This window comes from Pogoniulus pusillus, chromosome 6 (assembly GCF_015220805.1).
Source record: "Pogoniulus pusillus isolate bPogPus1 chromosome 6, bPogPus1.pri, whole genome shotgun sequence".
NCBI lineage: Eukaryota > Metazoa > Chordata > Aves > Piciformes > Lybiidae > Pogoniulus > Pogoniulus pusillus.
Window position 1 is genome coordinate 28,225,449 of NC_087269.1, and position 24,056 is coordinate 28,249,504.

The 24,056-nt window shown below is 49.2% G+C and overlaps 1 protein-coding gene across 3 annotated transcripts in view; it reads left to right on the forward strand.

The window, feature by feature from the left end:
- Window positions 1-24,056, forward strand: part of MICU1 (mitochondrial calcium uptake 1) — a 197,896-nt gene that overhangs the window by 28,940 nt on the left and 144,900 nt on the right. For all 3 annotated transcript variants that reach the window (XM_064145034.1, XM_064145036.1, XM_064145035.1), the window contains exon 3: window positions 17,274-17,457. In XM_064145034.1, coding sequence (XP_064001104.1) covers window positions 17,274-17,457 — 184 coding nt within the window. The remainder of the gene's footprint in view (window positions 1-17,273; window positions 17,458-24,056) is intronic.

Sequence of the window (24,056 nt, forward strand, 5' to 3'; positions counted from 1 at the left end):
GTTGCAGCAAGCTCCAAGTGTATAAATAAAGGTTCTGTTCCTGATAGTCCTGTAAAACACTTTGTCCTTCTGCAGTTCCAGATACCAGTGTGCAGCTGTTAGGTGACCATAGATAGGGGGTTTATGTCACAAACCTTCTTGGCTGAGCCTGTGGGTAGTAGGCATCTGACAGTGCTTAAATTGGCAAGTCATTGCTAAAGCTTGTCAGTGAATTGAGGGGTTAGATGTAGCTTGTACCTTCCAGGAGCACAGAAGGACCTCTGTAAGCAGAGTCTTACCTGATTGGAAGTTTTAAGTTGTGCTTAATTTCTTACCCCAAATATACTTACATATCCCAAATATTTTGTACCCAAATATGTTAGGGGTAATAATTAAGGATGGAAGGTCTGGAAGATGCTTGATAAGGAACTTGGTCACCAACCTATTTGTGTCTAGACATAACTAATAACTTTGCAGCTCCTTGGCCTCGCGATGGGCTCTTTTGCTCCATCTTATGTGTATAGACTCATAGAATTAACCAGGTTGGAAGAGACCTCCAAGCTCATCCACTCCAACCTATCACCCAGACCCATCCTATCAACTAGACCATGACACTAAGTGTCTCATCCCGGCTTTGCTTGAGGGCACTGAGGGACAGTGACTCCACCTGGGCAGGCCATTCCAATGACAATTACTCACTCTGGCAAGAATTTCCTCCTGCCATCCAGCCTAGACCTCCTAGACCTGGCACAATTTGAGACTGTGTCCCCTTGTACTGTTGCTGGTTGCCTGGCAGCAGAGACCACCCCCTACCTGGCCACAGCCTCTCCCACATAAAAGGTTTCTGCCTCTTTGTCTGTGATTTTTCTTGTAGCTGTAAAGGTGTCAGGTATCACTGAACCTGAAGGAGGGGAAAAAAAACCCTACAGGTATTATCCATGTGAGGTTATTATGTTGAGACTTCTGCTCCCTGTTTTTTTTTTCTTGATTTTTTTGTGGGAATTGACAGACTCTAAAGATCATCCTTTGGTTCGCTGCACTCAAGGTTTTTTCTTGTAGCTTGAAGATGCATTGATCTGCTTGCTGAAGTCTGCCACAACTAGCTCCTGGCAAAGCTGGCAGCTTATGGCTTGTGCAGATACACTCTGATACGGGTCAAGAACTGGCTGGAGGGCCCAAAGTGGTGGTGAATGGTGCCACATCCAGTTGGCAGCTGTCACTAGTGGTGTGCCCCAGGGATCACTGCTGGGCACAGTCCTGTTCAGTGTCTTTATTGATGATCTGGATGAGGGGATTGAGTCCAGCATCAGTAAGTTTGCAGATGACACCAAGCTAGGAGCAGCTGTGGAGCTGTTGGAGGGTAGGAGAGCCCTGCAGAGGGACCTGAACAGGCTGGATGGGTGGGCAGAGGCCAATGGGATGACACTGAACAAGGCCAAGAGCAGAGTTCTACACTTTGGCCACAACAACCCCAAGCAGCACTACAGGCTGGGGACAGAGTGGCTGAGAGCAGCCAGGCAGAGAGGGACCTGGGGGTGCTGGTAGGTAGTAGCTGAAGATAAGGCAGCAGTGTGCCCAGGTGGCCAGCGGAGCCAATGGCATCCTGGGCTGGCTCAGGAAGAGTGCAGACAGTGGGACAAGGGAGGTTCTTCTGCCCCTGTACTCAGCACTGCTCAGGCCACACCTTGAGTGCTGTGTCCAGTTCTGGACTCCTCAAGAGAGATGTTGAGGTGCTGAAACATGTCCCGAGAAGAGCAATGAAGCTGGTGAAGGTCCTGGAGCACAGCCCTGTGAGGAGAGGCTGAGGGAGCTGGGAGTGTTTGTCCTGGAGAAGAGGAAGCTCAGGGCTGGTCTTATTGCTGTCTCCAACTCCCTGAAGGGAGGCTGTAGCCAGGTGGGGTTGGTCTCTTCTGCCAGGCAAGCAGCCAGAGAAGAAGGGGACACAGTCTCAAGTTGTGGCAGGGGAGCTCTGGGCTGGCTGTTAGGAGGAGGTTGTTGTCAGAGAGAGTGATTGGCATTGGAATGGGCTACCCAGGGAGGTGGAGTTGCTGCCTCTGGAGGAGTTCAAGAAAAGCCTGTGTGAGGCACTTAGTGCCACGGTCTGTTTGACTGGACAGATCTGGGTGCTAGGTTGAAATGGATAATCTTGGAGGCCTTTTCCAACCTGGTTGGTTCTATGGTTTGACCATCTCAGATTCTATGATTTATGAAGACCACACATTGAATTCTTTGTCACTTAAGGGGAGAAGCATTGTTTGAAATCTGGATCCTTTAAGGTCACTAGAAATAGCTTTTTAATATCTTCTTTTTTGTCTAAAAATACAGATGGCATTTGGTGGCCAAGGCCTTGGCACAGGGTCACTGACAACACCTACTCACCTCACCCTCAGTCCCAAGAGTGCCCTGACTGTCCTCCAGCAGCTCTCTGGAGAGCAACTTCTCTCCAATAAGTCATATTGTTTGGGAGTGGAGTATGGGGAACAATTTCCTTGCTTGGAGGAGGAAGTACAGAGATGGTAAACATCACTTAATTTTGATTAGCTCCTGATCTGGAAATTAAGTGCCACTGTCATCATCAAGCATCACCACCTCAGGGCCTAGCTTTGTCACAGCTGTCACTTTTCTAGGCTATTCAGTGGCCCAGATGTTTTCTGGGCACTGCCTCACCCAGTCTTTTCTTCAACACCTCCAGGGATGGCAGCTCCTCCTCCCTGGGCAGCCTATTCCAATGTCAACTGCTCTCTGCCAACAGCTTCCTCCCAACATCCAGCCTCCCCTGGCACAACATGAGACTGTGTCCCCTTGTTCTCTGGCTGCTTGCTTGGCAGAAGAGACTAACCCCACCTGGCTACAGCCTCCCTTCAGGGAGTTGTAGACAGCAATAATGTTAGCCCTGAGCCTCCTCTTCTCCAAGCTGAGCCAAAGGTTGAGTCAGAGCCAAGTGCCAGGTCCTGTACTTGGATCACAACAAGCTCATGAACACTCCAGGCATGGGGGAGAGTGGCAGGATAGTTGCCCATCATAAATGACCTGGGTGTGTTGGTAAGCAGCCAGCTGAACATGAGCCAGCAGTGTGCCCAGGTGGCCCTAAGGGCCACCAGCAACCTGGCCTGGATCAGCAGTAGTGTGGCCAGCAGGACCAGGGCAGTGGTTGCCCCTCTGTACTCAGCACTGGTGAGGCCACACTTCAAATAGCAAGTTCAGTTTTGGGCCCCTCTCTAGAAGAAGGCTGTTGAGCTGCTGGAATGTGTCCAGAGAAGGGTAGCAGAACTGGTGAAGGGTCTGGAAAACAGGTGTGGTGAGCAGCAGCTGAGGGTTGTGAAGTTTGGCAGAGGCTGAGGGGAGACCTTGTTGCACCCTGAAAGGAGGTAGGAGTGAGGTGAGAGTTGTTCTTTTCTCCCTAGTACCAGGTGATAGAATGAGAGGCAATGGCCTGGAATTGTCTGGAGAGCTTTAGGTTGGAGATCAGGAAATATTTCTTTGCTGCAAGAGTGGTCAGATGTTGGAACAGGCTGCTGTAAAGGGTTAACCCTCCTGAGGGAGTGGTCTTGACCCTGACCCTAGGTCCTTCTGACTCCTCCCCAGGGGTGGGTCTGCAGATCCCTGTTGCTCTTCAACTGGGGAGCCCAAAACTGAACACAGTATTCAAGATGAGGTCTCAGCAGGGCAGAGTAGAGGGGGGAGGAGAACCTCCCTTGCTCTGCTGGACACACTCTTCCTAATACACCCCAGGATCCCATTGGCCTTCTTGGCCACAAGGGCACATTGCTGTGCCATGGATGTTATCCACCAGGACCCCCAGGTCCCTCTCCACAGGGCTGCTCTCCAGCAGATCACCTCCCAGCCTCTACTGCTGCAGTTTATTATTCCTCCCCAGATACAGGACTCTGCCCTTGTCCTTGTTGAACTTCATCTGGTTCCTCTGTGCCCAACTCTCAGTCCATCCAGGTCTCTCTGGATGGCCTCATAGCCTTCAGCTCTATCAGCCAAGCCTCCCAGCTTGGTGCTGTCAGCAAACTTGCTGAGCAAGCACTCTGTCCCCTCATCCATGTCATTGCCATCAATCTGGTTGTATATATGTGTTTTCTATCTTGTTTTCTCTTCCCCATACCTTCTTTGTTACTTATCTCAAATATTTTTCATTGATTGTTCAAGTTTTCTCCTTTAACTTCCAAATGGAAGTGAGATTATTTGGGTGTGTTTTAGCTTTTCCTCTTTCCATCTAACTCCCTTTCTTTGAAAAAAAGGGGTAAGAGGGAAAGGCATCCTATGAAGTGTTATTTGTTTTACTGACTATATCTGAGTCTCTGGGAGGCTTAAAGTAGAACCAAGACAGCTGCTCAGGGAGGTGGTGCAGTCCCCATCCCTGCAGGTGCTCAAGAAATGTTTAGTGATCATGGTGGTCTTGTGTTGATGGCTGCAGTCAATGATTTCAATGGTCTCTTCCAGCCAAAAGAATTCCATCATTTTATCTGTGGGGAGGAAGCAAGGGAGACAACCAAGGATGGGCATAATGTTTATTAATGTAAGTGGGAAACCAGAATTTAGTCTGACCTTGGGAGCTTCTGTTATTTTTGTCTTTAATAAACTCGCTGTCCTGTAGGTGGCTGTTGCTGAGACTTGCTGGTGGAAGCTGTGGGCTCTTATTTTTGGTGTCTAGACCAGATATGGGATCATATGTTACTGCTGCTCATGGGGGCAGCTGAAGAGAACAAAAGGCTTGTGAGGTTGAGGAGGCTTTGTTTAATGTGACACAGTCCATCTGTTTGCAGGCTGCCAAAAGGGCTGAGGGACTGCACTGGGAAGGGAATGATGCTGTTAAATACTGCAGGGTTTGCTAGAGCAGAACAGTTTTTAATTGATATTAATGAGACATAGCAGGGAATTGCTCCCTCCTTGACTTGCAGACTCAATTGTTGGGACTTTTGGCCTAGCAGCATGAAGCCAAATTCTCCAAATTTGGCAGCTGTGTGAATGCATCCCAGGCTGGAGTGCAAAGAGTGGTGCCAGGAATGGTCACCTCTTGTCTTCCACTTGTCATTTGAAGGCTGCAATGTGTTTAACTTGAGTACTGTGTTCAGTTTTGTGCTCCCCAGTTGAAGAGGGACAGGGATCTGCTGGAGAGGGTCCAGTGGAGAGCTACAAGGATGATGAAGGGGCTGGAGGGCACTGCCTGATGAAGAGAGGCTGAACGACTTGGGGCTGTTTAGTCTGGAGAAGAGAAGACTTAGAGGGGATTTGATAAATGTTTATAAACACCTGAGGGCTGGCCAGGAGAGGGGGGACAGGCTCTGCTCACTGCTCCCTGGGGTAGGACAAGGAGCAATGGGTGTAAGCTGCAGCACAAATGGTTCCATTTCAACTCAAGGGGAAACTTCTTGACTGTAAGGGTCTCAGAGCACTGGAACAGGTTCCCCAGAGAGGTTGTGGAGTCTCCTTCTCTGAAGCCTTTCAAGGCCTGTCTGGATGTGTTCCTCTGTGTTAGATAGTAATGTCCTGCTCTGGCAGGGGCGTTGGACTCGATCTCCTTGGGTCCCTTCCAACCCCTAAAATCCTGTGAGCCTGTGCACTCTGTGTTCTAGTTTGTGCTTAGCTGGGATATTTTGGTGAGAACAATTAGATTAGAGGCTGTGAAAAGGAAACAGTGGTGATGGCTACTGCACTCATAGGCTTGCTGAGATGGATAAGAGCAAGAACATAAAAATACATAGGGGAGTCTCTCTCTGAGATACTGCACTTCTCTAACCTGCTTTTTAGGCTGCACTTCTCTAACCTGCCTAACTAATCCATCTGCTTCCTAACCTCCCTGGCTGACCCTCCAAACTACCTTGAACATAAGGCAAAGTGTGGGGTAAGGAAGAGCTCTAGAAAGTAGGTGGAAAGGTGGTTGGGAGCCCCTCTTTAGGACTCAGGTTTCTGGGAGGGCTGTTGTGTTTCTGTATTACTTTTTAACTTGTATGTTTCTGTATGTGTTGGTAATATCTGCTTATATATTGTGCTAAGCTCTAAGTATAGCTTCATTCAATTTCCAGGTCGACTGAGTCTAGTCTGGGTGTTTTTTCCAAAGTGTTGTAGGTGGGTGACACCCAAACCATCACATTCTGTCTTTGCCTGACCTCTCATGATCTTCCCTTTCTCTCTGCTGTAGCTCAAGACTAGGGTTAAAAGGAATTGGGAAATCCATAGGGGTCTTGCTTGTTCCTCTAGAAGGCATCTTAAAGCCTACATACCTTTCCACTTTAGATGAAGTGTGCTTAGCTTTTCTTTGCCTTGTTTCTTTTCCTTTATTTCTGCAGCTCTTTCTTTCTTCTGAGCTAAACTTGGGAGGTTTTTCACTTGTATTTTCTAGCATTCTTCTCACCTGTTGGTATAAGCTTTGAATACCCAGCAGTTGTCATTCTAAGTTAGACTTAATTATTTCTATGCATTTGGCTCATAATATCAGACTGATAAGGCCAGACTTATACTAACTCCCAAGTGTGTAGGCATAAAAATAGGCATCAAAAATGGGGAAGTTCTCATTTTGAGTGTACTCCAAAACTAGTTTGTGGCATCAAAGGCTTTGCTTTGCCTCCTTTATTCTTCCAACCTAAAATATTCGTAGAATCAACCAGGTTGGAAGAGACCTCCAAGCTCATCTACTCCAACCTAGCACCCAGCCCTCTCCAATCAACCATGGCACTAAGTGCCTCAGCCAGGCTTTGCTTGAACATCTCCAGGGACAGTGACTGTACCTCCCTTTCGGGGAGCCCAAAATGGGACAGTCCATTCAAATGCCAGTCACTCACTCTGGCAAGAACTTCCTCCTAATATCCAGCCTAGAACTCCTAGACCTGGCACAGCTTGAGGCTGTGTCCCCTTGTTCTGTTGCTGCTTGCCTGGCAGAAGAGACCAACCCCACCTGGCTACAGCCTCCCTTCAGGGAGTTATAGACAGCAATGAGGTCTGCCCTGAGCCTTCTCTTCTGCAGGCTGCACACCCCCAGCTCCCTCAGCCTCTCCTCCTTGAATGGAGTAGCCCAGAACTGGACACAGCACTCAAGGTGTGGCCTGACCAGTGCTGAGTACAAGGGAAGAACAACCTCCTGTGTCCTACTGGCCACACTCTTCCTGAGCCAGGCCAGGATGCCATTGGCTCTCTTTTTTTCCTGAAAAAGGCTAGCAGAAGACAACAGTGAGCTTGGTCTCCTCTGGACCTCACCAGGGGTTGAGAACAGGATGCCAGCTAAGGTATTTATGTGTTGGTATGGTCATCCTGCCTGGTGTTAGTGTGGCACACAGAAGCAGGACATTGATTGTCCCCTTGTATCTGGCACTGGTGAGGTCACATCTTGAGTGTTCAGTTTTGGGCTTCTCATTACAGAAAGGACATGGAAGTGCTGGAGTGGGTCCAGAGAAGCACAATGAAACTGGGGAAAGGTCTGTAGAACAGGTCTGTTGAGGAGCAGCTGAGAGTACTGGGGTTGTTTAGAGACTTCCTTGCTCTCTGCAGCTGCCCAGAAGGAGATTGGAGCCTGGTGGATGTTGGTCTCTTCTCCCAATGAACAAGTGATAGCACCAAATTGCACCAGGGGAGGTTTAGGTTGGAGTTTGGAAAGAAACATCTTCACTGAAAGGGCTTTCAAACACTGGAACAGATTCTCCAGGAGAGTGGCTGAATCTCTATCCCTGGAGATGTTTAAAATACGCAGAGATGAGCTGCTGAGGGACATGGTTGAGCACTGAACTTGAGTTAGGTGCTGGTTGGACTCAATGATCTTGATAGACTTTTCAAACCACAACAATTCTGTAGCACTACTGTGCTACCTTTGTGCCCAGGAGCACAAGTGGAGCTGCAGCTGTTTTTGTGGGGGAAGAAATGCTACTGAGCCAGTCAGCCTTCCAAATATGATTTGGATCAAGAGAAGCCCAAGTGAGCACTGCCTGTAGGAGCTGAGGAGCAGAGACTTGTGGTTCTGCACTTGATTCTTTCTGTGCACTGCAGCTGCATGCATCTGATTGTGCTGCAGCTTGGGAGTACAGTCCCATACCTCAGCTAGGGTCATCTCTGGAAATGCAAGTGCTGTCTCCTGGATTCAGGAATGAAAGGGTTTATAGTTGGAGGATGTCAGGATAATGTCAGTAAGATGCCTTCAGCCTGTGTCATTAGACTTGGTGACCTTCATGACACAATTGCTTTCTTCTGCAGGCCATCAGAAAATAATCTTTAAGGAGTAGCATCTTATCCAACATGATCCAAGTTAGCTGGTGAGACTGAGCTAAACGTGTTCAGGTTCATCTTTTTCAGAGCAGTCCCCTTCAAGGGGTTTGAAGCAGAGGTCCTCGTGCTCTGGTCTGCACCCACGCACTGGTGCCAGTGCCTAAACTGGGCTGCGGCAGAGGAGAGTAGGAGGGAGCGTGAGAAATCAGCTAATCTGCTGCCAAGACAGGGCTGGGTGCCTCCCAGCTTGTCCTGACAGGCAGCTGTCTCACCTATTTTTAGCAGTTTGCTGGTGGTGGAGAGAGCAGTGATGGAATAAATCTCCCCTGACAGCTGCTTGCAGTGTTCTCCTGCCTTGAATGTTGTGTGCTGCCTCTCTGTCATCTGAGCACAGGCTGCTCCTTCACCTGGGTTTAAGTCTCTTCCCTTAGGACATCCTCAGGCATGTCCTGCATTGTGTCCTGTCCGTGCTGGACTGAGAGATGAGTCCTGCAGCAGCTGGTTGATAGGTTATTTCACTGTCCTGTAAGAAAGATGGAAAAGAGCAGTCTGATTTATATAGGCCAGTCTTTTCCCACATTGTGGCCTGGACCCTTGCTGCTGCTGCCTGTCAGATCTTTTATTGGTCCAGCTCTGCCTTGGATTGCACCATCAGTAGCTGGAAGTATTTCTTGGGGGGACATTGCTGCTTCTGGCTGGGGTGAAAGGAAGGACACACACATCTCACAGATTATGCTGCTGTCTCCTTATGTTCTTCAACCTATTTTAGGCTGTGGCTGGTATCCAGAACTGTCTCCTGCATCTAATTGTTCACATTCATCTCCAGAATCTATCTTACTTGGTGTATGTTCATTGCAGTTTTTGCCACATATTCCTTCTGCTAATTTATGTCAGTGCCATGAAAGGTGAGGAAGGAATCTGCGTAGTAAAAAGTCCTCAGAGTGGAGCAACATCCTGAAAAATAGGGCAGTGGATCTTCATCAGTCCTGGTTAACTTCTTATTCAAGTTTCAGCTCATCAATTTACTTGCTGAGAGGGGTTGAGCTAAGTAACCTCACTGAACCTGTTCCTGATCCCTGGAGGCTGCCTACTCTTATGAGTGCTGGGTCCAAGCTTGCTTTTGCTTGTCAATATGAAAGCTTAAAATCGTAAGTGGCTTTTAAACCTCATTTGGATGTCTCCAAATGTTAATGCACAGGGAGAGAGGCAGCTCTAGTCAACTGAAGAAGACATCTGTGTGATGGTTTGGGTGTTAGCTGCCTTCCCATGCTTAAGAACATCCTCCAGACTAGACTCAGCTGCTGGAAATTGAATGAAGCTTTATACTTAGCACAATATACAAGCAGATACTATATATATACAGCTATGGACAGAAAGGTAGGAGTTAAAAAGTAATACAGAAATGTAACAGCCCTCCCAGAAACCAGAGTTGCCAGGAGGGGCTCCCACCACCCTTCCACCTTCTTCACACCTCTCTACCTTACCCCAGGCTTTGCCTTATGTTTTAGGTGTGTTTGGAGGGTCAGCCGGGGGGGTTAGGAAGCAGAAGGATTAGTCAGGCAGCAACTTCTGTTAGAGAGAGAAGTGCAGCCCAAAAGGCCTGGAGAGAGAACTGTTCTCTATGTCTGTGTGTGTATGCATCTCAGCAAGCCTGTAAGTGCAGTAGCCATCACCATTACTTCCTTTTCACAGCCTGTTGTCTAATTCTTCTCACCAAAATATCCCAGCCAGGCTCAATCTAGCACATACTAGTCAAGCAGGAGTGCTGTCTGCTGCTTCCTGTTCAGCAACAGAGTCTTTGCTGATTCCTGAGTGGCCAACTCTTTACTAGATGACCTGCATTTCCTCCTGAGATGAAATAGCATCTGATAGATAAATACTTTTCTTCTGCCTTCAGAATTGGGATAACCAAGCACTGTTACCTCTTGTGCAGAGCTTTGTTATTTTAGCACAGTTCTGCTTCTGTCACCCAGTGAAGAAAAACACTTCCAAGGGAGGGACTGTGGTTTCCTGAGTTGGAAGACCTGCAACTGCAGAACCTTGTGCCAGTTCCTGGTGTGAGTCCTAGGGCCCTTCCCGGATGTTTGTCCTACAGTTACATGCATTTGGTTTGCTCAAAGAACAGTTTGCTAAGTGAGAGTGCTCCTCTTCAGTGTTTTCTTTGAAGTTGCTAAACCTCATCTAAGGCTTATTGTTGGCTTTCTCCAAGGATTGAAAGAGATTAGTAAGTAGCTGGGAAATACAATCTCTGCCTCAAATTGAATTTGTTGGGGCAGGGGTGGGGAAAGACTGGGAGGGCTGAAGCATGAATCATGGTAGAAAGGACCTGTGGCAGGTATGCTCTCTGGAGAGTTGCTGGCAGCTCACCTTGGCAGACAATGAAGGGAGTCTTTGTACTTTCATTTCTCTTTTGTGCAGGACAGGCATGCCACTGGAAAGGCAGTCTCATCTTACAAGGAGGTAGAGAGTTTTCCCTTGCTGATGGCAGTCCTGCAAGGTGGATGTTTCTGAAGCTGTGGTGCCTCTCTAGCCCTACTCTGGCATCTGCATTGAAAGGCTCCTTTATGTGGGCACAGTGTGGAAGCTGCATGTGTTGGAAGCCAAGCATTTCAACAGAGTGTTTGTGCAGGATGTTAAGTATGCAGAGTAGTAGGTGTACCTGGACAGCTGACCCTTCAATGAATAATTCTTTGAGTAGTTTGGACTGTGAAGGTGAGGAACCACAGAGTGGGACCTCCAAAAGTCATTTAATCCAATCCTCCCCTTAGTGAACAAGGACACCTTTCAGGTTGTTCAGAGCAGGGCAACCCTGATCACGTAGCTCAGAGCCTTGTCAAGCCTCATCTTAAGTATCCCTATGAATGGGGTCTGAAGTATTTCCCCAGGCAACTTGCTGCAGTGTTTCACCACCTTCATTGTGCAGAACTTGTTCCTGACATCCAATCTAAATCTGCTCTTCTCTAATTTCAAACCATTGCCCAACGTCCTGTCACTGCAGACCTTTGCAAACAGTCCCTCTGCAGCCTTCCAGTAATCCCCTTCAGGTATTGGAAAGCTGCTATTAAGTCTCTCCAGAGCCTTCTGTTCTCCAGGCTGAACAACCCCTTGCTTGAGAAGCAGGTTATAAAGTGTGCTTTTATTCTCATAGCTCATTCTGCTTATATGCTGGTGATGGGATGGTGAGCTAACTGCAGAGCACAGCTAACTCAAGTTGTGACAAGGGAGGTTTAGACTGGATATTTGGAGGAAGTTGTTGGCAGAGAGAGTAATTGGCATTGGAATGGGCTGCCCAGGGAGGTGGTGGAATTGCTATCCCTGGAGGTGTTGAAGCAAAACATGGCTGAGGCACTTAGTGCCATGGTCTGGTTGATTTGAGAGGGCTGGGTGCTAGGTTGGACTGGATGATCTTGGAGGTCTTTTCCATGCTGGTTGATTCTAATTACCTGCATTTATTAGAGGGAGGAAGCCAGTTATGTTCAGACAGCCTGCATCTGTATGCTTGTAGCCTGCTGGTTTGACAGGGTGATGGATGGGAGGAATGAGTAGGCTTTGCTAGAAATGTTTGGCTTTCAATTTCATCTCTCCCTTCCCTGGTTTGCTAGCTGCCAGTCAAGCATTGTAAGAGCTAATCTTTCCTGATGCAGCTCTTCTCTGGCATGTTGAATATGGAATAGCTTAGCTGTGTAGATAAGCAATCGATTTCCTACTGCTTTTTTGTCCCCAGCACTTTTTCTCAAGAGGCTCTCTCAGAGCTACTTAAGACTGGTCCCTGCCTACGCAAGGGCTTTCCTTGTCAGCACTGCTGGTGTAGCCTCAGCTGGCAACAGCTTATTCTAGCAAACTGCACATCAGCCAAAGCCACAACTCCTTGAGGGTGTGCCAGTGCTGATAAAACTTTCAGGAAAGGCTACAGGAGAGGTGCCAATGTGGACTTCAGGTTCCAAGAGGCAGATCAGCTGCCTGGCTCTTCTGGGGAAATAATTTCCCTGTCTTTAGGATGCTTATAGAGGACTCAAGTTTGTATCCTATCTCCAGAAGTTTGGTGCAGTGGAGGTTTTGCAGGTGATAATCTAGGTGATCCTGCTCTGTCAGGGGGAGTGGACTAGATCATCTTTTGAAGTCCCTTCTGACCTCTAAGTTTCTGTGGTACTTCAAGACTTCAGAAAACACATTAGCAAGTAAGGGCTCATGACCTGTTCATTAAGGGAAGGCCAGTGTTGCCCTTCTGTGTGTAAAGATGTGCTTAGTGCTGCTGTTCACCAAGCACTTCTGTGTATTATGAAATGAAACCCTTGTGATGGGAGCTGTGTTTTGTCCCAGAATGAACTAGAAACCTCTGAAGTGCTTTAACCCAGCTCTAGTGCTGTGGGTTATTGCATTTCAAAGCAATAAGGTTGAGTCCACATCCCTGGAGGTGTTTAAAAGAGGCAAAGATGTGGTGCTGAGTCAAACAGTATAGCACCAGATTTGGTAGAGTTAGAGTAGTTGGACTTTGATCTTAAAAGTCTTTTTCAGCCAAAACTGTTCTATGATTCTGATGTTGATCTCTTGGTGGTTGTTCAAGTGCTTTTGGTACTATGCTGAAGTAGCTGTCACAGTAAGAGCAAAGGTTATTTTGCTATCAACATGATTCATTCTATGTATTTATTCTTCTGTTCGTTCCAGAGTAAGCCAGACAGAGCATGTTGGTCTAGTGGAGTGTGTCCCTGCTCATGGCAGGAGGTTGAAAACAGATGTTCTTTAAGGTCCATTCTGAACTAAACTATTCTGTGATAGATAAAGAACAGGCTTGATGACCTGAGCAAGGCCTTTGGCACTATCCCGCACCATATCCTGGTCTCCAAGCTGGTGGCACAGGGGTTTGATGGGTGCTTCACTAGACAGATAAATAACTGGTTTGATGGCCACACCCAAAGAGTGGCTGTCAGTGGCTCCATGGCCAAGTGGAGGCCAGTAACAAGCAGAGTTCTGCAGGGATCAGTCCTGGCACCAGTCTTGTTCAACATCTTTGTGGGTGCCATGGACAGAGGCATTGAGTGCAGCTTCAGCAAGTTTGCTGCCAACACCAAGCTGTGTGGTGCAGCAGACAGGCAGGAGAGCAGGGATCCATGCAGAGGGGCAGGCTGGAGAGGTGAGCACAAGCCAAGCTCATGAGGTTCAACAAGACCAAGGGCAAGGTCCTGCATCTGGGTGGAGGCAATGCCAAGCACAAATGCAGGCTGGGCAGGGAGTGGCTGGAGAGCAGCCCTGAGGAGAGGGACTTGGAAGTGCTGCTGGATGTGAAGCTCAACAGGAGCCAGCAGTGTGTACTTGCAGCCCAGAAAGCCAAGCAGAGCCTGGGCTGCATCAGGAGAAGTGTGGCTGGCATGTGGAGAGAGGTGATTCTCCCCCTCTACTGTGCTCTGCTGAGACCCCATCTGGAGTACTGCATCCAGTTCTGGAGCCTCCATTGCAAGAGGGATGTGGAGATGCTGGAGTGTGTCTAGAGAAGGGCCAGGAGGATGCTGAGAGGGCTGGAGCAGCTCTGCTGTGAGGACAGAGTGAAAGAGTTGGGGCTGTGCAGTGTGGAGAAGAGGAGGCTCCCAGGTGACCTTCTTGTGGCCTTCCAATATCTGAAAGGGCCTACAAAAATCTGGGGAGGGACTTTTGAGGCTGTGAGGGAGTGCCAGGAGTAGGGGGAATGGAGCAAAGCTGGAGGTGGGGAGATTGAGAGTGGCCATGAGGAGGAAGTTGTTGAGCCTGAGAGTGGTGAGAGGCTGGAATGGGTTGCCCAGGGAGGTGTTTGAGGCCCCATGGCTGGAGGTGTTTAAGGCCAGGCTGGCTGAGGCTGTGTGCAGCCTGCTGTAGGGTAGTGTCCCTGGGCATGGCGGGGAGGTTGGAACTGGCTGATCCTTGTGGTCCCTTCCAACCCTGACTGATGGTATGATAGTAAAGGTTTTGATTCCCACCAGTACTGTGGAAGGATTTGAGTTCTTCAGCCCTTCCCCATCTCTCCAGTGCTGTGACTGGTAGCAAGTGACTGGCTGCTGGCAAGGAGGGAGTTGTGCTTTACTTAGGTAGAAGCAAAGGATCACCTACGCTTTTTCTTAGAAGGTGATGTGCTGAGACTGCTGCCAAGCTGTGTATTGCTGGGGAGACAGGCACAGACTCTCCTCTGTTCCTTTTACAGGCCACATCTGTGTTCTCCAGGAGTCTGGGGGAATGAAAGGTGTAACCTTTTGCTTAGGCTTTGGGAGGTTCCAGAAATGGCAGTTTGGTTTTGTGTGCCTCCCTTTCTCGAGTCAACTCCTGCAGCTGTCCATGAGCATGCTCACAGTCAGAGGGGAAACCCAAGCACCAGACTTCACCTGAAGGCTGCTGGCTAAGGAGTGGCACCAAACTTTCTGCAAGCCTCATACCCTGCAGTTACTCCAAAATGAAACTTCAGGAGTGCCAAGTAAAGGCAGCATCACTGGAGTTACAGGCAGGCTGGGATGTTGACCTGAGCTCTTGGAGTCCTTTAGACAGAGAAACAATTTGGTTAACTGTTCTCTTTCTTTGTGACATGCTGAGACATCACAGAATCACAGAATGGCTTGGATTGGCCAAGCCCTTCAAGCTCATCAAATCCAATCATTAGTTTCACACTGACAAGTCCTTGACCTAACCAAAAGCCTTCTCTGCACCCACTCCAGCAAGTAAATGTCCCTCTTACACTGTGGTGACCAAAACTGGACACAGTTCTGGAGGTGTGGTCTCATGAGTGCTGAGTACAGGGGCATGATCACCTCCCTACTCCTGCTGCTCACACCACTTCTGTTACAGGCCAGGATGCTGTTGGTTTTCTTGGCCAACTGCTCACACTGCTGGCCCATGTTCAGCCAGATGGCTACCAGGTCCCTTTCTGCAGGGCAGCTCTCCAGCCACTCCTTCCCCAGCCTGTATGTGCTTAAGAGATGATGGTTTCACTGATGTTAATGTAGTCTGAGCTCTGTCTGGTCCCTTCTCACATGCAACAAGTGACAGGCTTTGCAAGGGGGTTGGACTCAATCATAGAATCAACCAGGTTGGAAGAGTCCTCCAAGATCATCCAGTCCAACCTCTCTCTCAGCCCGATCCTGTCAACCAGACCATGGCACTAAGTGCCTCATCCAGGTTTTGCTTCAACATCTCCAGGGATGGCAACTCCGCCACCTCCCTGGGCAGCCCATTCCAATGCCAATCACTCTCTCTGACAACAACTTCCTCCTAACAGCCAGCCTAGACCTCCCCTGGCACAACTTGAGACTCTGTCCCCTTCTGTTGCTCCATGCCTGGCAGAAGAGACCAACCCCACCTGGCTACAGCCTCCCTTCAGGGAGTTGTAGACAGCAATGAGGTCAGCCCTGAGCTGCTTCTTCTGCAGGCTGCACACCCCCAGCTCTCTCAACCTCTCCTCACTGGGTTTGTGTTCCAGGCCGTTCACCAGCTTTGTTGACTTTCTCTGGACATCTTTCAGTATCTCAGCATCATCTCTGGATCTCCCTTCCAATCCCTTGCATTCTGTATTTCTGTTGTAAAACTATGCCCGGAAGGGGTCGTTCAAGTTGGATTTTCGTGATGGTTTTGGTGTTACCTGCGCCCCTAGGTGATTATGAAAATCACCTAGACTAGACTCAGCCACTCTGGAAATTGAATGCCTAAAACTGTATTAACAGCTTATCACAGTATCCCAGCAGGTATTTCTAGTATGTACAGCCATGTATAGAAATAGATAAGTTAAGCAATACAGAAACACAACAGCCCTCCCAGAAACCACAGTCCACAGGAGGGGCTCCCAACCACCCTTCCATCTTCTCCCACCCCTGTACCTTAACCCAGACTTTGCCTTATGTTTAAGGTGAGTTTGGAGGGGTCAGCCAGCTGGTTTAGGAAGCAGAAGGATTAGTCAGGCAGGAATCATGTTAGAGAGGGAGAATTGCAGCTCCAAAGACAGAGCAAACAATTCTGTTACCTATGTTTGTGTTCTTGTTGTTCTGCGTCTCAGCAAGCCTGAGTGCAGCAGGCATCACCACTGTTTCCTTTTCACAGCTTATCTAATTCTTCTCACCAAAACATTCTAGTTAGCTTCAAACTATCACAGATATTAGGAGGTATCTCTTCACTGAAAGGGTTCTCCAGCATTGGGACAGGCTGCCTGTGGGGGTGGTGGAGTCCCCATCACTGGAGGTGTTTAAAAGATGTGTGGATGTGGTGCTGAGGGATATTGTTTAGTGGTACTGGTCATGGAATTGCAAGCTTGTGTTCAACATGATCTCAGAGGTCTCCTCCAGCCTCAACAGTTCTGTGGTTCTTGCAAACTGCTTTACAAGTGTAGGAAAGCTACAGACTGTTTTGCTTATGGATTTATCCTACTTTTCATTTGACCATCCTCCTGCCAGCTGCAATTTATGATTTGCTCTTATCTTGGATGGAGTGATTCTGAGCATTGTCTTGATCTACAAGCAGGGTTGCTGAAGACTTCTGGAACAGCAAAGGAGAAGGGGCCCTTTGCTCTGGCGGAGTTGCACTTTGAGTTTGAAGATAAACAGCTCCAGTTTTCATTGTCACAAATCCTGTCTCACTGACGTTCAGAAGAGTCATTGGTGGAAGGGGGAAATAAAACAACCTGTCACCTGCTGGTGATAGAAAATAAATCAGCTGAGCTGAAACAAAAAGGTGTTTTTCTTGTGAATCCTGCAGTGTTGATGGTGAAAAACATTCCCATCACTTGATATAAATCTCTTTTGGGGGGAGTGTGGATGGAATTTAGCAGTAGAGGAGGTTTGGTTTGCCCTTCCCAGTCTTTCCTGCATATGTGGCTTTTGGGAGATAACTCACCCACTGATTTGCTTTGGCAGTCTGGGAGTGGGAATACTTAGCATCATGATTGGCTTGGGTTTTAGGGGAGAGAAGTGGGCTGGAAATTCAATTACAGCAGGGGAAAGCAGACAACATCCCAGGGAGACTGGACGCTGCTTTTGTTTTGCAATCCTCTGTTCTGAACTGTAGCAGACGCCTGCCCCGCAGGGCTGGGTTGGTAGCCTTGGCACTCTGCCCGATGTCTCTAAAGCGGTATTTCCTTGCCCCTTGTACAGGGCCTATGCAGAAGACTCATCCTCTGTAAAACATGATCCGAGGACGGAGGCGAGCGAGAAGGTGAAGCAGCAGGAGGAGGAGGAGAGCAGCAGCAGTGAGGGTGGCAAGGCTGTTGCGTCGGGTGATGAGGAGGCGCAGCCAGAAGGGAAGAAGAAGAAGCGTTCTGGCTTCAGGGACCGTAAGGTATGAATCCTGGGTGTGTTACACCTGCGGCCAGTGCACAGCAGTGAAGAAAGGGGGGGAAAATTGCAGAAGAGCTGCTTGTGGTGCAGCAGGGGTATAGAGTCAGGCTTTGGTAGAGACAACATGGCAACAGGCTGCCCAAAGAGGTAGCAGTCTCCTCCTCATGCAAAACCTGTGTGGATGCTATTCTGTGCAGCCTGCTCTTGGTGAACCTCCTATGGCAGGGGGTTGGACTAGATTCTTTTCACAGGTCCTTTCCAACCCCTACCATGTTGGCATTCTGTGTGGTTTTGCTCTGTACTTGCCTTCATTTTTAAGGGATCTTACTGGGTTTGAACCTTTTTTTTTTGTGGGCATCCTCCTTTGATTCTTCGGGTTGAAACTAGTTTCTTTGGGAAGCACAGTACAGTGATCCTCTGAAACAGAGGTCTTTTGTGATCCCAGTGTACTTGACTATCTGAGAAGTGACCGATGGAGCAACCGAGGCTCCTGCCTTTGTCTGTTAAGATTACAGAATGTGCTGGGTTGGAAAGGATGTGTTAAGGCCACATGGTACAAATCCCTTGCAGGGACATCCCCAACTAGATAAGGTTGCTCAGTCCCATCAAGCCTGACCTTGAATATCTCCATTCAAGGACCTTTGGGCCTCAACTGCCACCTTGGGCAACCTGTTCCAGTGTTCCCCTACCCTCACGGTAAAGAATTTGCTCCTAACATCCAATCTAAGTCTTCTCTGATTTCAAACCATTACCCCCTCACTGCAGGCCTTTCTAAACTGTCCCCTTCCAGCCTTCTTGTAAGCCTCTTTCAGGCACTGGAAGGCTGCCTTTAGGTCTCTTGGAGCCTTCTTTTCTCCAGGCCCAACAACCCCAGCTGTCCTAGCCTATCCGTGCAGAAGATGTACTCTAGCCCTGTGAAGCACTTCTGTGCCCCTTCGAAAACTTCCTATCAGGACCACATCCTGCCTGTATTAGGGCTCTTGAGCTGGACATGGTAGTGCAGGTGAGCTTTCAGCAGAGCAGAGGGGCAGAACTATCTCTCTTAACCTGGTGGCCATGCTTCTTTTCATGCAGGCCAGGATATTATTGGCCTGATGGGCTGAAAGCACATACACAAGTCAATGCAATAGCTTTAAAACCATCAACAGCATCCAGTATATGTCTCAGTGGGTCCACCCATTCACCTGTGAACATGCAGTGTATGTGGGAAGAAGCAGAGTATAAACATAGAAGGAAACGTTATAGGAAAGGCCCACTTGAATTTCTCCATTTATTGGAATGTGGTTTCACCTGATTTATGGTTTCTGGTGTCAGAGGATCACAGGGTATTAGGGGTTGGAAGGGACCCAAGGAGATACTCGAGTCCAACCCCCTTGCCAGAGCAGGACAATACTATCTAACAGAGAGCACACAGAAACACATCCAGACAGGCCTTGAAAGGCTCCAGAGAAGGAGACCCCACAACCATTCTGGCGAGCCTGTTCCCCAGAGCTCTGGGACCCTTACAGTTCTGCCTTGTGTTGAGGCAGAACCTCTTGTGCTGCAGCTTACACGCATTGCTCATTGTCCTATCCCAGGGACCAAGTGAGCAGAGCCTGTCCGCCCTCTCCTGGCCAGCACTCAGGTACTTATAGACATTGATCAAATCCCCTCTAAATCTAATCTTCTCTAGACTAGAAAGCCCCAGGTCCTTCACCTTTTCCTCATAAGCCCTGCCCTCCAGTCCCCTCATCATCCTCATAGCCCTCTGCTGGACCCTCTCCAGCAGATCCCTGTCCCTCTTCAACTGGGGAGCCCAAAACTGAACACAGTATTCAAGATGAGGTCTCAGCAGGGCAGAGTAGAGGGGGAGGAGAACCTCCCTTGCTCTGCTGGACACACTCTTCCTAATACACCGCAGGATCCCACTGGACTTGTTGGCCTCAAGGGCACGTTGCTGTGCCATGATTAGCTTGTGTCACTTTGTTGATGCTTATAACTACCTGAAGGGAGGCTGTAGCCAGGTGGGGTTGGTCTCTTCTGCCAGGCAAGCAGCAACAGAACAAGGGGACACAGTCTCAAGTTGTGCTGGGGGAGGTCTAGGCTGGACCTTAGGAGGAAGTCATTGTCAGAGTGATTGGCATTGGAATGGGCTGCCCAGGGAGATGGTGGATTTGCTGTGCCTGGAGGTGTGGAAGCAAAGCCTGGATGAGGCACTTAGTGCCATGGTTTGGCAAGAGCCAAACCTGCTGAGCCCAGCCTGCAGCCTGTGCCGGGGAGAGGAAAAAAAGAAATCCACCCCCAAACCCTTCCCACCCAAACTAACTACTGACTACCTGCCATTGGGCTTCAAAGAACAGGAGACATGGTGCAAACTAGGTCAGAGCGTTACCATTACTTGTAAAACTGTGGGCACCCAAACAGAGCCCACCTGTAGGAGTGCAGGTGTTCAGGCAACTGGCTGTGAGGAGTGTTGGAGCCTGGCACTTGAAATCAAGGGAGGCAGAGGCATTGGCTGCATTAGGTGTGAGCACATTAATAGTCTAAGCTAGGGGCTGATCGCAAAGACGAAGTGGAAAGGCTTGAGGCTGAAAGGGAATGTGAAAGAGAGTTGGACCTACAGCACCATGCTCTGCAGTCCCCTTTACCAGAGGCAGATGAACCAAGTAACAAGGGAGAATGGATGCCAGAGTAAACCTTTCCGGCCATCCTCCCATCCTCAGCTCCCATACACAACAGATATAGGGCATTAGAGGTTGAGGGTGAGGTGGTTTTGGAGGAGGGAAAAGCATCACCAGCTGGGAGGGCAACTGAAGCAAATCAGTTGCCCCCTCTCATCAGAATAGGTACCCAGAAGAAAAAGAGGAGGGTAATTGTTACTGGGGATTCCCTTCTGAAGGGAACATAGGGCCCCATATGCTGGCCAGACCCCTTCCACAGGGAGGTCTGCTGCCTCCCTGGGGCCCAGGTCAGGGATGTTACCAGGAGCCTGCCTACTGTAGTGAAGCCCTCTGATTACTATCCCTTGTTAGTTATACAGGCAGGAAATTATGAGGTTGATACCAGAGGGCTAAAAGCTATCAAAAGGGACATCAAGGCACTGGGAAAAGCAGTTGAGGGAGCGGGGGCACAGGTAGTCTCTCCATCTTCACCCTTAGTCACAGGTTGGAATGCAGAGAGGAATAGGAAAGTGTATTTGATTAACCAGTGGCTCAGAGGTTGGTGCCTCCGACTAACCTTTGGATTCTTTGATATTGGAGAACTTCATTTTGCCACAGGTCTGCAAGCAACAGATGGGTTACAACTGACACGGAAGGGGAGAAGGACCCTGGCACATGAGCTGGCTGGGCTTGTTGAGAGGGCTTTAAACGAGAAGGGGGAGAGGATTAAACAGGACAGCACTAGAGATAAATCAGAGGAACTTGAGGATGGTAGGCTGGTGACCAGGGGTGATAGCAGCAACCCAGCTGAAGTGCATGTACGCTAATGCATGCAGTATGGGTCACAAAAAAGAGGAGCTGGAAGCCTTGGTACTGGAGGGAAACTATGATGTTGTCACCATCACTGAAACGTGGAGGGATGACTCATATGATTGGAGTGCTATACTCCAATGGCTACAGACTCTTCAGGAGAGACAGGCAAGGGAGAAGAGGTGGAGTAGCAGCTCTGTGTATTAGGGATGCTCTGGTTGCTGTGGGGGTAGAAATCAAGGATGATTAAGTTGAGTCTTTACGGGTGAGAATTAAGGGGAAGGCCAACAAGGCTGATATCCTGGTTGGAGTCTGTTACAGACCACCCTATCAGGAAGAAGAGGTTGATTTAGTACTCCTTCAGCAACTGGAGGCTGCCTCAAGATCACCTGCCCTTGTTCTTGTGGGTGACATTAACCTACCAGACATCTGCTGGGACTTAAGTACCATGGAGAAGAGGCAGTCTAGAAGGTTGCTAGAGTGTGTGGAAGACAACTTCTTATCCCAGCTGTTACGTGAGCCTACCATGGGGGTAGCCCTGCTTGACCTGCTGCTCACAAATAGAGAGGGGCTGGTAGGGCATGTGGTGGTTGGAGATTGCCTGGGGTCCAGTGACCATGAAATGAGAGAGTTTTCAATATATGGAGAAACCAGGAGGGGCATCAACGAAACTTCCACACTGGACTTCAGCCTATGTAAGGAACTAACTCAGGAAGTTCTTTGGGAAACAGCCCTTGAAAATAAAGGGGTCCAGGAAGGTTGGACCCACTTCAAGAAAGAACTCCTGAAGGCACAGGAGCAGCTGTGCCATTGTGCCAGAAGATGAGCAGACGAGGGAGGCAGCCAGACTGGATGGGCAGGGAGCTGCTGAAGGAATTGAAGGTAAAAAATAGAATATATTTCCTTTGGAAAAGAGGGGAGGTGTCCCAGGAAGAGTTCAAGGAAGTTGCTAGGTCTTGTAGAAAAAAAAAAACGAGGCAAAAGCCCATTTAGAGCTTAGGCTGCCACTGCTGTCAAGGAGAATAAAAAATGTTTCTATAAATGTATGAATGGCAAGAGAAGGGGCAAGGACAACCTCCAGTCCTTGTTAGATAGAGGGGGGAATACAGTGACAAAGGATGAGGAAAAGGCAGAAGTGCTTAACACCTTCTGTGCCTCAATCTTCAGTAGTGGGACAGGTTGTCTCCAGGACAGCTGGACTCCTGAAGTGGCAGATGGAGTCAGGGACCAGTATAGTCCCCCTGAAATCCATGAGGAAGAAGTATCGCACCTGCTGAGCCACTTGGATCATCACAAGTCCATGGGACTGGATGAGATCCATCCTAGGGTGCTGAGAGAGCTGGCAGCTGAGCTGACCAAGCCACTCTCCATTTACCAACAGTCCTGGCTCACTGGAGAGGTCCTGAAGACTGGAAGCTGCCAATGTGATACCCATCCACAAGAAGGGTCGAAAGGAGGAGCCAGAAAACTACAGAGCTGTGAGCCTGAACTCAGTGCCAGGCAAGGTGGTGGAACAGGTCATCTTGAGTGCCATCACAAAGCACCTACAGGATGGCCAAGGGATCAGGCCCAGCCAGCATGGGTTTAGGAAGGGCAGGTCCTGTCTCACCAACCTGATCTCCTTTTATGATCAGGTTGCCTGCCTGGTGAATGTGGGGCAGGCTGTGGATGTAGTCTACCTGGACTGCATAAAAGCCTTTGACACTGTCTGCCACAAGAAGTTCCTGGCAAAGCTGGCAGCTCATGGCTTAGATTCACTCTGATATGGGTCAAGAACTGGCTGGATGGCAGAGCTCAGAGTGGTGGTGAATGGTGCCACATCCAATTGGCAGCTGTCACTAGTGGTGTGCCCCAGGGATCAGTGCTGGGCACAGTCCTGTTCAATATCTTTATTGATGATCTGGACGAGGGGTTTGAGTCCTGCATCAGTAAGTTGGCAGATGACACCAAGCTAGGAGCAGATGTTGATCTGTTGGAGAGTAGGAGAGCCCTGCAGAGGGACCTGGACAGGCTGGATGGGTGGGCAGAGGCCAATGGGATGACACTGAACAAGGCCAAGTGCAGAGTTCTACACTTTGGCCACAACAACCCCAGGCAGTGCTGGGTACAGAGTGGCTGGAGAGCATCCAGGAGGAAAGGGACCTGGGGGTGCTGATAGATAGTATCTGAACATGAGGCAGCAGTGTGCCCAGGTGGCCAAGAGAGCCAACGGCATCTTGGCCTATATCAGGAAGAGTGTGGCCAGCAGGACAAGGGAGGTTCTTCTGCCCCTGTACTCAGCACTGCTCAGGCCACACCTAGAGTGCTGTGTCCAGTTCTGGACTCTTCAATTCAAGAGAGATGTTGAGGTGCTGGAAGGTGTCCAGAGAAGGGCAACAAGGCTGGTGAAGGGCCTGGAACGTGAACCCTATGAGGAGAGGCTGAGGGAGCTGGGGGTGTTTCTCCTGGAAAAGAGGAGGCTCAGGGCTGACCTCATTGCTGTCTCCAACTCCCTGAAGGGAGGCTGTAGCCAGGTGGGTTTGGTCTCTTCTGCCAGGCAAGCAGCAACAGAAGAAGGGGACACAGTGTCAAGTTGTGCTGGGGGAGGTCTGGGCTGGATGTGAGGAGGAAGTTGTTGGCAGAGAGAGTGATTGGCATTGGAATGGGCTGCCCAGGCAGGTGGTGGATTTGCCATGGCTGGGGGTGTTGAGGCAGAGCCTGGCTGAGGCACTTAGTGCCATGGTCTGGGTGATTGGACAGGGCTGGGTGCTAGGTTTAACTGGATGATCTTGGAGGTTGTTGTGGAGGGCCTGTAGGCCCAAAAAGAGGCTTATTTATGCCTATGCCTCCCTGGACTTGTTTTTCTGCTAGGACCCCTGGTTGTAAACAGATTGTGTAAGCCCCACATGTCCAGCTTGTGTTTCCCTGGCCTGAGCCCATGTGATGTCCATATTTGAGAAACTCCAGGCAAGTAGCTTCTGGCCATTATGGTAAGATTTGGCTGACTGCCAACCTCATTGGTCATTCTAGTGGCCAAAAGAGCCGTTAATCTCGGCCCACATTCAATTAATAGGGGGGCGTAGATAAACAAAGTGCTCTGGCCCTCACTTGCAGTGCTCAGTTGCTCAGCCCTGCCCCAGCTCGGATGCTACTGCATGGCTCCGATGCTCAG